Source organism: Temnothorax nylanderi, unplaced genomic scaffold (assembly GCF_030848795.1).
Source record: "Temnothorax nylanderi isolate EJ_2023f unplaced genomic scaffold, tnyl_v1.0 TNYL_tig0111_pilon, whole genome shotgun sequence".
Taxonomy (NCBI): domain Eukaryota; kingdom Metazoa; phylum Arthropoda; class Insecta; order Hymenoptera; family Formicidae; genus Temnothorax; species Temnothorax nylanderi.
In genome coordinates, this window is record NW_027249173.1 from 290,720 (window position 1) to 303,693 (window position 12,974).

Genomic DNA, 12,974 nt, shown 5'->3' on the forward strand with positions numbered 1-12,974 from the left:
AAAATTTTCTATTTCTCATTTTGTGTCTCTCATAAAAGAAATTGACAGAAAGAAAAAATATAATTAAGAAATAATGTGGAAAACGTTTTATCTAATTTTACAAGTGCACATTTAACATACAATTCTCTTACTCTATTTTAAGATGTTTTATATAAGATTGCATCTTTTATTACGGTAATAAAATTTAAATTTGTCAGATCAATTAGTTAATATACAAAAAGAGATATTTCTAATAACACTTATTAGTGTCAACAACATTAAAACTACGCGGTTAACCTATCTCGAGGAGGCTGTACGGGTGCTCGGGTCTTCCGCTTTCATCAATCGTTTCAAACCATGTGCAAAAAAAGGCATATCGACTACTCCGAAACTCGTTGTGTGTTATGTTCACAATAGACACGTCTTAAGAGCAATCTCACCAGGAAACGCCACGATCGTGGGAGAAGGAAGACGTTTATTTTTTTGGGCACTCCGATGTTTTTGTCTATACTAGCAGCTGAAAGGGTTGCGCGGAACGTCGAAGGAAGGGCGAGAGAGAGAGCGCGAGTGATGCAAAGCGAGAGAGGAGAGACCGAGACGAGACGGAAGCTCGTTGAGACGTGTGGGAAACTGGCCCAAGGTATGCAAATCTGAGACTCGTGGAACGAAGACCGGCGAAGAGGGTAGGGGGCTACTTTCGCTGCCAAAAAAAAGCAGCAACCTTCATATCGGCATTATGCTCGCGTCCCACAGTGGACCAGTGGCACTGATCTTATGTAAATCGCCGCAGTGCGATCAAAGGACTCGTCGTCACGTCCCTTCCTCGTCGTATCTGCCTTACAATCTACGAATCTCGGAGAAGTCCGCGCGATGCGCTTCAATACTGTCTGAAACATTATAATTGCTACGAGGGACGATTGTGCGATCGTGTGAGAGATATTCGAATGACATCTGGATATTTTATAATATTGTGTATCATTCATAACTGCTGATCGATATTAACTTATGATTTTAATCTAATAAGGTTTTCAGTCAACTATCCTTGTTGTATACTGTTTGCACTTACTATATGCCAATTTATTGAATAATTTTATTAAAAAATTAATGCGAAGGATATGCTTGTACACATATTTTTATGTAATTAATAGCAGAAAACGAATTTGCTGGTTATACCTTTATTTGACAATCTGACAAGACGGGATTATAAAGGATAAAAGGAAAGAATAAAGGGCTTACATCCTTTTTTAAAAATTATTGTGGTTCTTCGTCTTGATAAATCAGTTTGATATCTATTTCCGGTCCCAGTCGTTCGCGAAGTTGGTCGAGAACGTCAACTTGAATTTGATCAACGCTTTCGAGAGGAGTGTAATCGTCCTCACTAGATCTGCAATAAAGAATTATTAATTTAATCATAAAAATAGTTAATAAAAAAACACATCTATCTTTATTCTACCTATCCTTAGACTTTGATAAAATATCTGCCATGTGATAATATGTCACTACTCAAAACCATTTTGTGGTAACTATTTTTTAAATATATTTTTTAAGAAACTATTATTTTCTCTAATATAAAATAAATGCCAAACGTAAAAGTAAATCGTTAAAAGAATCGTACTTTCTATTTATTTTCTCTTCCCTTTTTCTCCATTCCTTTACTTCCGCTATTTTCACTTTTTCGCCGATTCAACATTTCTTTTATTTGCTATCTCGCCCCTCGTCAATTTTTGTCGCTGATTGTTTAATCGCCGTTTGGCAAACTACAAGAGAAACTGCAAACTGTCCAGAGACGATATCCGGCAGCGTTTCCGCGTCTCCTACGGAAACTAATGTGCTGAAATGGGGGTTGGGAAACAGCGAAGGGTGGAAGCAAGTCGAATGGGGTGGAATCGATTTTTTTTTCAGCTCCTGCCGGAAGTTTGAGCAGAATCTCCGTACATTCGTTGCCAGATGGCGCCAAGTCACTTACTAAACTTTAAAATTCATGAATTTCATATAGTTATATGTAACGGTAGCTCTGTATTAAGATAAAAATATGCATTTACCACAATAACTACAATTCAAAACATGTTCATATTAAATACTATCAGAAAAAGATTATTTAAAAAAGACAGTATAAGATATAAAAAAGTAATGTATTCTTCGATAAGATATACATATTTCTTTTTGCGATATTAATTAATATTGTTAGCATTCTGTCTTTAGTATTTAGTTCATTATGTGAGAAAGATATTTTCTGTAAGTTTCATGGAACTTTTAAAAAATCATTCAGAAAATTTGATACAAGTCGCCGTAAAAGCTTGTCATTTTCTAATTTATTTAGACATATATTTTCATACATCTATATGACAGAATTATTTTCATCATTTATACATTTTTTACGGTCAATGAAGTTAATGCGGTAATATACACCATATTGATAAATATATCTATAAATTAAAAATATTTTTTAAATAATATCTGATATCTATGAATTAAGAATATTTTTTAAATAATATCTGACATCTTCTTCCAGACACATCTCGTTAACATAAAAAAAGTATACGTTACTATTGTAATAAATAAATTCTCGCGTTTAGAAATTTTTACAAATAATTTCGTAAGTTCAAGCATTGTTGCTAGTCATTTTGATATTTAGAGAAGTGACGAGATAGAAAGCTGAAAAGAAGAAATGTACAGCATTTACTTCAGGAAATCGAAGGTAGGGACATCTAGTTATGAAACGCGAAAGTTGGATGGTTTGATTTTGTGCACCCCTACGTGAAACCCACCCTTGCCTATTTGGAGGGTGGGGCTTAACGGTATACCCACGAACCTGAACCCACCCCTCGGACAGCCCCGCCGTGTCGTCCCTATAAGCCGCCCTTCTTCTCTATTTCGTGCCCACCCAACATCTTCTTCCGCGCCATCTGCAGCATTGCGGGCTTCGATTTCGCACGCGTGCAAAAGCGGGACAATATAATTTCGGTCGTTGGAAACCGTAAATTAAAGCTAATTTGTATACGACCCGACAACTTTTAATTGTCGGTATATACACGAGACGTTACCGCGATCGCTAATTTTGCTCCTCCACCTTTAAGAGGCGCGCGACTCTCTTACCACAAAACGATTCTTGCACGCTCAACTGCATCTGCTAATTTATCACACGTGCAATTATTCCCAGCTTGTATTACTAGCAAGCGCACATGGTATCATACTTTAATGGCATAGTGTAAAATATAATCTCGTACATTAATCCGATCTTATTATAGTAGCTTTTTTTTAGTAAATGTTTTAGTATTTAGTAAATGGAAAAATTACACAGAAATTAAAAGCTTACACAGAATTAAGTTCATGTCATATCTAAAAGTATCTGTATAACGAGGAAGAGACTTTTGTGGAAAGATCGCTATATATGTGTCATTATAAATCATTTGATTATAACAGATTAATCAATAAAGAAGAATTGATTGAAGATATTAACTATATACTCTAGTTATGTAATTTTTACATGTTTTCCGATAAATCTTGTATGTACTATTTTACTGCAGAAAGAAATGTTATTTATTTGATAAACTTGTAAATTTCTGACCAAGTTTCTTGTGAATTTCTAATAAGAGAAAATATTGTGCATACATTGGAGAAGTGATTTACCTGGCTATGGTGACGATTGTTGGAGACGTAGGGAGAGCCGTCAAAAACAGTCTGAACGTTCCATTGATCAAGCGATCGAGATCGTTGGGCTCCGTCACATGCTCGGGTAGAACAGTGTCATCTATAGTGGAACCTGCATTGTACACTAACATCCAATCGATCTCCGGGTCTCTGTAGGCGCTCGTTACTTCTTGAAATAGCCGATCCACGGCTTCGTACCTGAAAATTGCAAAGCACAATTATGCTAGTATAATTATTGCGTTATAGAGTCGAGTAAATTTGATCTTACAAAAATTTTAAAAGTGACTAATCTTGTGTTATTATGCAAATTAAATAATACTAGAAATTATAATCACAAAATAAAATATAATCGTAAATCTCAAATGCTTCTGCAATTATATATTTTCGCACTTGTTTTATTTAGATTACAGTTATGAGACGTCCTTAAACGTCGATTTATCAAATTAATTACGGTATTTTTATTGGATATTGATTATATAATTATGTGAGAAAACCATTACTATAGTTAGAACCGGCTGAATAAATCAGATTAACAATGTATTAATTATAGAATAATGAGTATTTATAAAAAAGCTTGTAAAAAAAATAAATCCTTTCAATGACAATAGCGTTTTGTTTATGAAAAAGTCGATTGCATAGGTAATTTGTGAACTTTATCGCGGACGCGCGTAACGATGGGCGAAGGCAGGCGGAGGACAAAGGTGAACGATGGAAAGTTTATAATACCCCAACGATAGCACGTGGCTGCAAAAGTTGAGGTATTTCCTGAAGGCACGCGACGAAAGTTAACACGGCCGCAAGAACGGTTCCGGGTGCTTGTAATTTGTACTTCTCCGTTCCTCTACGAACGCTCTTTATCTCCCTCCCTCTGGACTCCCTTATACCGCCCTCTGCTTTTACTCTTTATCTGATCACAAGTTTTCCTCGTTTTCTGCAGCTGCAATTTCTGGCGCGGCACGATCGGACGATACCTCCGTTGACAAGCAGGGGCCGATCATCTGTTTTTTATTTAGATTATCGATAATGATATCATTGAGGATGACGATGCGGGAATCGCGATGGCGGGCTTCGTAAACCTGCTTCGTAATAGGACGTTTTTAAGCGTGCTGCGATACTCGCGTAGACTGTTATCATCATTAGTGTTTCGTGGATATACCGGGCGTTTAGTTACCGTCACAAATTAAGCTTTAAGAAAAAAAAAACAGATTGAGATAAAATCCTATTCTTTATTTATTCTCACAGAACTTTAGTTCGAGTAATATTTAAATACTGGAAATTCGAAAAAGATGTGCGAATAAAATGTGATGCTTGCCGAAAACTTTTAACGGTAAAATTTTCTGCAAATTAGAAGACAAATAAAAGAAATACCAATTAATATTCGAATGGAAATTAGAAAACAAATTTCCAAGTGTAGACACGCGTATCGCATTCGATAAGAGAAAGTCGAGGGTGTCTTTTACAGGGCGCGGGGATACGAACCGTCGCGCGCGAGCGACATAAATTAGTCGACGCATGCGCCGGAAAAGGTGAGACACTTTTGATATTAATAACGGAAACGCACGCAGACGACCCGTCGCGCTGTATCATTTCACCGCGCCGATGCATAATTTTCGAATTAAGTTAAGCGGTCTTGGGTTTAGATGATCACGGTAACCGAGCGTCCGTTTCGTAATAGACGTAATTGGTGAGAAGAGATATTCTTTCCTTTCCTCATCCCTTCTTTATGTACGGTGGTACCAGGTGCCACAGAGCAAGCGGCCAGCAAGCGGCGCGCACCTCAGTCGCTAACGCGCGTCAACTGTTTATAAGAGGAGGCCCATCGTCGGGGCCTTTCTCTCTCGCCCACTTTTTCCTCGCTGAATATTAATTATTCTCCTCTGAAAGTCGCACCTGCCCTAGCCGCCTCTGGGCCGGACACACGAGCCCGCTTCTTCGTATCTATCACAGCTCGTGATTCCCACCGCAGATTATCCTGACAGTTGGGTAACAATGCCGGTTAACGATCGATCTCGAGGGAACGAGAACGTCGCTGCGTCTTCGTACGTGCAACTTCGTGCGAACAACGCTGCAAATGATTCTCTTGCGACTCACGGTAGCATCCGCTACTATATACCTATTTCTTGGATCCTCGCGAAGATACTTATTCAGATAGCTTGCACTGTCAGTTAAATTCGCAGTGTCAAATTATGCTCAATTTGAGTCATTTTTGATCATTCTTCTAGGTCGGCCCTTGCTTTCCCCCATATATTAATTGATTAATTTAATTAAAGCAATGTTAATGTAATTAAACCAATGGAGTTAAAATAATACTGCTTTGGATTACAATAATAAATTTTGACACACATAGTAGTTAAAAAAATAACAAAATGTTATTTTTAACTCAAGGTATTGGTTTAAATTTCATTCTTTAATATTTAACAGCATAGTTAGAACAAATACAAAATGGTTAAATACCAAATGGCTAAATACCAAATATTTAGATATATTAAGAAGAATGAAGTATATCAACTGTATTTACACTCTATACTTGTGAAATACAACTTTTTCACAATAATTAATCTAATAAACAGATTATCTGTTTGTAGTGACCCGAGAAGGGATAATTTAAAGAAGAAAGCAATAGTTTTGCATATGTCTCGTTAATTTAATATAATATCGACAACACTGTTTGTAAAATCAGAGATACAATCCTCTGATAAATATGACATAGACTGATTAATATTCATGTACGAAGAGGATACGATAAATTGTAAAATGAGAATGTCACTCATAATTTTTTGAAATATACAAATAATAAATTGAGTTGGGTATATTATTTATTTTACTGTTACACGAATATTGTTTTAGCAATTAAAACGTTTCGTAAAAAAAAACTCGAACAGAATGAGACATGATCGATGATGTTTAGGTATCGCTGATAGGTATAATTATAGATGAGTTATTATACTCGTTACAAGAATATGTTTTAACGACGCGTGTTTCGTGAACATTCAATCTTGAAAAGCGAGACCGCATCGTTAGCGCGCGATTCATTAAGAACCTCAAGATTCGAGAAATCACTAGGTTTACATCCCTCTGATTCTCTTCGCGTAATTCAAATTTAATGCCCGCAATTTAGGAAATTACAGATAATTGTGGAATTCCGATCTTTGTTAGATGCCAGGTGCATTACACGGAAAGACTTTTGCTAGTATAATATGACGACGATAACGCATACTAATTGCAAAATCGACTTGCTAATAGTATTGCTAATTTTAAGAAACAATTAACATCGTTAGCAGGCAAGAACTAAAAAATAAATAAATACCACAATCAAATTAATAAACCATTTATAAATATGCAGTAAACTCTAATAAAAAATTTTTATCTTAAACTAGCTTGCAATTAGTCTTTTCATTGATCTAGTTTCTTGACCTGTTTTTTTCTCAAATTTTCAGAGAAGTCTAATTACAAAAATATATTATATTGAAAATAAAAGAATTTTTGTGCATAAATTTACGGCAGTAAGAATAGATAACAAAAGTCTGATTCCAAGTATATCTCATTTTAATAGATATTTATTTTGAGATATATATTTTTAAAATTTTAATGTGTGCTGATACTAAAAGATTGTGACAAATGATCACTTTTGACATTCTTTTAGGGAAAAAATGCCAACATCAAACCCATTAAAAATTGTAACGCCCTGAGATATTTTTCAATATTATCTGTGACAGTATGTCGTTCATTGTAAAACATCGGATTTTTACGTATTGCTATTGTGTATTTCATTCTCAAGATCTTGCTAAAATAAGAACGGGAAAAAAAACCCGGAAGTCAGATGTGGGGGATCATGATTTGTTACGTGTATGAAATATTTTCTTTTTCATCCTTTATATTACTGACGGTAACGATATCGAGCGGTAGGGTATTATCCGCATGCTGTCACGGCTACAATTATATACGGCGGCAAAAACGATCGCGAGATCTCTTTGGATCTTTTTTTTTTGCACTTATTCCAGGAAGCAGATGTCACGAGAGACTAGCACCAACGCATCCGCCTCTATCTGTACGATTCATATTTTTCGACGTGTGACCGACCGGTTTTGTTATTTTCCACTCCTCTCACCCTTTATCTCTGTCTCTCCTTTTTTTTTGTAACACAAGCTACTGCGTCCTCGTACAATGAGCGCGAGCGAGAGAAGGAGATCGAGAGGAGAAGAGAGACCGAAATAACGAGGAAGGAAGCGGAGATACTACTGGTCCACGCTGTCCCGACGAATGAGTTAACGGACAATGGCGGTCCACGTTGAAAAAATAAAGGAAAGAGGGACGTTGAACGAAGGGCGGGGGCCCTCATTACGAAGGGCGCCCCCGGTGTGTTTGTCGATAAGGGGGCCTATATGCAAATGGCCGTCCGTCGCCGGGCGCGGCGGAAAGAAAAAGTTTCCCTCTCTCGCGCCTGCTGCCTCTCGCCGTCTCTCTCTCTCTCTCTCTCTCTCTCTCTCTCTCTCTCTCTCTCTCTCTCTCTCTCTCTCTCTCTCTCTCTCTCTCTCTCTCTCTCTCTCTCTCTCTCTCTCTCTCTCTCTCTCTCTCTCTCTCTCTCTCTCTCCTCTCTATCTGTCCCGATGCCACTTCTCTCGGTGCAGGGAATAATGCCCTCCGACAGTACGCTCACAAGCAGGAACGAAGGGGGGAGGGTGGGGAGGGATAGGGAGGGTATAATGTATCGTAATCAGATGATCAATTATTAAGAGCGCGGCAAAAAAACAACGAGGGTTGACGTACGAGCGACAGGACAGGAACGTATCCGGATGCGAGGGGCCTTCGTCCTTTTCTGCATTCGCGATCCATCCCGGGATCTCCCTAAGGCGACCGACATTCGATACGCGGTTTTAAGGTTTCATTAGATAGAGCGAGTCGCGAAGAGCGCATAGTCAGAATTTAACATGCACACGCATTATTACGAATGCTTTTAATGTTTGTTTTAACTTTCCCGGATTACCAGGTGATCACCGACATTGTGTGTGATAAGCATAATGGAGGAATTGAAAATATATTAATCTTTATAATTGAAAATGTATTAACCTCTATAATTCATTTTTAGTCTTACGGATCTTTATACTGTCATAATAATAAGTTTGTTATATATTTTAATCTCACTTGATTGTAGAAAATATTTATGTTGATAAAATAAGAACAGTAAACATTTCTAAAACGCCACTTTTCAAAATAAAAATGGTTTCCATAAATTTAGCACATGCCATTCTTTCTAGTTGAGGTGAAATTAATATTTTTGATTTTGTATAATGAATACATTTTTTTCGTATAAGTATATATAACAATAATTTCGGGATTATTATTTGAATGAGTTATTAAAAATTCGTGCAATTACTTTTGTATATATGTTATTTATATAGATTTAACGATAAATTTTTGACAGAAAAATTCTAAAGAAGTTAAACGTTAGTTGCATGAAGGAGAGGGGGTTATTACCCAACGATCTTACATAGTAAAGGTATCGTCTTCTTCGTGCTCGACCTTTCCTCCAGCCTGATCCAACCGAACTTGTTTTACACGAATGTTTGCCGAGCGTTAGGAAAATGCGTCGATATCGAGTTACCGATCTATAATGGATATGGACCCAGCTGCGTTCACGCGTATGATCGAAGGTAAACGTTTATTATGCGTGACCCAAAATTTCCGTTATCTATTACCATATGCTCTGAGATGATAATGAAGTGAGCACTGTGTTTTTAGTTATATATTATGCATCAGTAACCGAATTTTTCCTTTCGGCCAAATAACATGTGAATAATATCTCGATTATATTATAAGTTACCAAAATATCGACTAGTCTAAATATTTTATATTAATCAGTACCTTTATCTCGAGTAATAATTATAAACAATCCCTAATTAAACATGTAAGTGTAAAACTAAAGTAAAATAGTGTAATATTTTTAATTTTAATTCAATTGAAGGTAATTAGACGATATAATTATCATTTATTAAATTATGTTAATTTAGTTATGCGTATTTTAACGTATTCACTTTACAGAATGACACCCTAGATTATTATATACTCAATTAATTAGATAAAAGACATGTGTGTATTAAAAATTATTTTGACACTTCTGTCTAGTGCATTTTCTATACATTATTAATATAATAAATAATATTACAATTGAGTTAAGATATAACGCGATAATTATAAACAGACAGTAATGAAGATTCTTAGATCGGCGTTTGGAGAGCTATTCAAATTGCTGGTCTAGTTAAGTAGCACCCATTACTGATATTGGAAGCTCCCATCACTCTGTTGGTGTCAGGCGGATACCTGTCAGGTGACACGTGCCATTCGGAACACGATAATTTGGCGCGTACTCGCAGGTAGAGCGGGACGTGTTTGGGGCCGTGTAGCAGGTACACATCTATATCGAGAAACGATCCTAAGGGGCCGCCCCATGCCACCAATCAATAGATATTCATCCCCATCGAACGGTTCGGATGTATTGTCGATACTGGGTGCATTCAGCTGCATTGTGGGACAGGCAGGTTGCACTGTTGCCACCGATGTGTCGCGGCAGAAGTTGAAAAGACCATTGACATCGTGTCAAGCACAGGTCGATCTTTTTTGTTACTACGATTTGTCTTGCATGAGATTCACTCCAAAATGTATTAATCTCGACAGACAATATTTCCTGATAGATAGTACCTCGGGAACAAAAGAGAAGATCTTTTTTTTACGTTATTAAGCTATTAAATTAAGGAAATCACTTTAATATGTTTTGCATAACTGCACTGACGAATTTTGGAGAACTCGACTTATTTATAAAGTTTCATGAAAGATAAGACGTTCCTCATTTCGTTACATTCAGAGTAAAAAGAATATAATAAAAATAGGAAAGAAAATGTTATATTAATCTCTATGATTCATTTTTCATCTTACGGATTTTTATAATGTTATAATAATAAGTTTCCAACATATTTTTCTTTTCTTCATATTTAACTTGGGGCAAATCTCTATATAAATATATTTATTAAGTCAATATAAATATTTAGCCGACTTTAAACAACAATTCCTGTCAAGAGATCATGGCATCTGGTAGGTCTAAAGGATTGCGCTATATATAGAGCTTTAATTCCTTCGTGAATTATTGACTCGTTTGCGCGAACGTTCGGGTCTTGTAACGGTATTTCAGCCGAACCCTTCTCCATGGAGACTTCTAATTAATTAACGGTCGAACTCGGTCACAATTGCGAGTGCGTGCGAAGCCAAAAGCGGCGGTGTTGCTACACATTGGGGCAGCGCGACAGCGGAAAGGAGAGAAAGGGAATAAGACGATGGGGGTCGGTTTCAGCGCGACGCCGCGCCGTCACGCTGCGCGAAAATTTGCATACGTGTTCCGGATTTAATTAGGTTACGAAACCGGGTCGAAGTTCACACACTTCATTAGAAATTCCGGTGGCCCGTTCCGTTCTGATGCAATCCCTCTCTATCCTGTTCTTCTTCCCAGGTTACGCCCTTTTTTCTCATCATCTTTTTTGCGTACCTACCTCTTTTATTTTCATTTAATTCTTCGTGAATTTCTAATCGGTTAAAAATAATCACTATTCCGTATAGAAACAAGTAACAAGAAAAACCGTTATTATGATTGAGAAAAATTATTTAATATTTGTTTGCAATTAATTATAAATTGTAGTAAATATCAATTTAATATAATAATTTAATATAATAATTTGTCATATTGCTAAAAAAAGAATATTATTAAAAGGTCAAAGCTTCAAAAGAAAACTTTTTTATTTAAAAAATATTTACGTTAAAAAATACTTTGAATTATTTTGTCGTCACGGAGACACAAAGAGCGCAATTATGGATTGTATCTGTTGAGAATTACATGCCGAAGGAACATGATACGTCGGCTGATACATTCGTGAGACATATATTTCAGCTACCATTACAGATTTACATGAAAACAGCCCCTTCTAATTATAAAGCTTGCGCATTACTCGGGCAAGGGGAGCGACGTTGCTCTCCGGAAGGTGAAATAATCAAGTTAGCTTCTCTCTCTCTATGGGGCCTTATGCAAATTCGACCCTGCTACTGTATCAGCATCAGCTGTCTTAAAAGAAACTTTCGACGACGACCGGAACAGGAAGTGAAAGATCTCACGCTGTCTAATTAATTCATTTTCGTTAATAGAGATGTTTATTACTTATCTACGTCTTTGTTAACACTGCTAGAATTATGAACAGTATTTTCGCGCGTTTTTTTCCTCTTCGCGTTATTTCATACACATTATACATGATTTCTTAATAATACCTATAGCATATACTTTTTCTTCTTTTAGTCATTACTTAAACAATCTTTTCTTTTAATCTGAAGAAAAGGGCATTTTTTACGAGAGTAATTTGATAAAATTTTTTAACGAAAAGATATTAAAATATTTTTAATTTGTAAAATAGCTGCTCTTTATCTGCAGATAAAAATATTTAATGTTAAAGATCAAGAAGATCTTGCAAAAAAGTAACTCTGAAATATATTTAAAATAAAATTAATACATATAGGTATATATCCATCTTTTCTTTACATTTTGAATCACTTAACAAGTTCGGAAAATTATCAAACTTTTCTCGACATCACCCTCTACGGGACGACTAAATAGACAAAAGTTTTAATTGATCTATCGGAGTATGAAGTAGATAGGAGGTCCTCGTCGCCAAATTAACAATTAGCGCAACGGCATAGGCTCTTCGATCAGCGATTCGCTTCGTAATTGCGTACAATCAGCGGTTTCTGGAGGAGCGAACGGCTTAACGAACTTCCCCTTTGTCGCTCTGTGCGCGCGGTCGATTATGATTCGAGAGCCAGACAGAAGCCGGCCGTAATAACAGTTTTAAAAAACTCTTGAATATTACTTACCATCGGCACGAACCTACCTCTACCGGCCGTGATTCGTCGGTGCAAATCGCAATTTAATAGTGTCAAGGAGCGATGGTGCGCGGCAGGAGATCGGGCGTTTTGCTCCTCGAGGAATTTTATCGGGAACCGTAATCCTACGGGATGGTATGGGATGGGGGGGGGGTGGGGAGGGAGGTAGTAGCCGAGTCCTTTAATAACGTAATTAGCCCGAAGGATCTAGAATTTCTGTGGCGGATCGGGAATAAATTAATGCAATTATCCTTGTGCTCCGCGGCGGCCGTGACTTGGCGGGACGGAAGGGACGGAGGAAGTTCTCCGCCCTCCTTTCGTCTATTTTCTTTCGCGATACGGTGGAAACGGTATTTTGTCTCCGACGTCCTGGCCGGATATTTATATTCGCTCTTGCTCGCTGCCTGGATCTTTCATGCTGCGCAGTTCAG

General features: G+C 36.9%; 1 protein-coding gene across 2 annotated transcripts in view; it reads right to left on the reverse strand.

The window, feature by feature from the left end:
* Positions 1-1,138: 1,138 nt before the first annotated feature.
* The window catches only part of LOC139776081 (UPF0489 protein C5orf22 homolog), a 267,600-nt gene continuing 255,764 nt past the window's right edge, over positions 1,139-12,974 (reverse strand). For both annotated transcript variants that reach the window (XM_071712547.1, XM_071712548.1), the window contains 2 exons: positions 3,610-3,828; positions 1,139-1,363 (listed from right to left, as the gene is read on the reverse strand). In XM_071712547.1, coding sequence (XP_071568648.1) covers positions 1,231-1,363; positions 3,610-3,828 — 352 coding nt within the window. In that variant the 3' untranslated portion in view covers positions 1,139-1,230. The remainder of the gene's footprint in view (positions 1,364-3,609; positions 3,829-12,974) is intronic.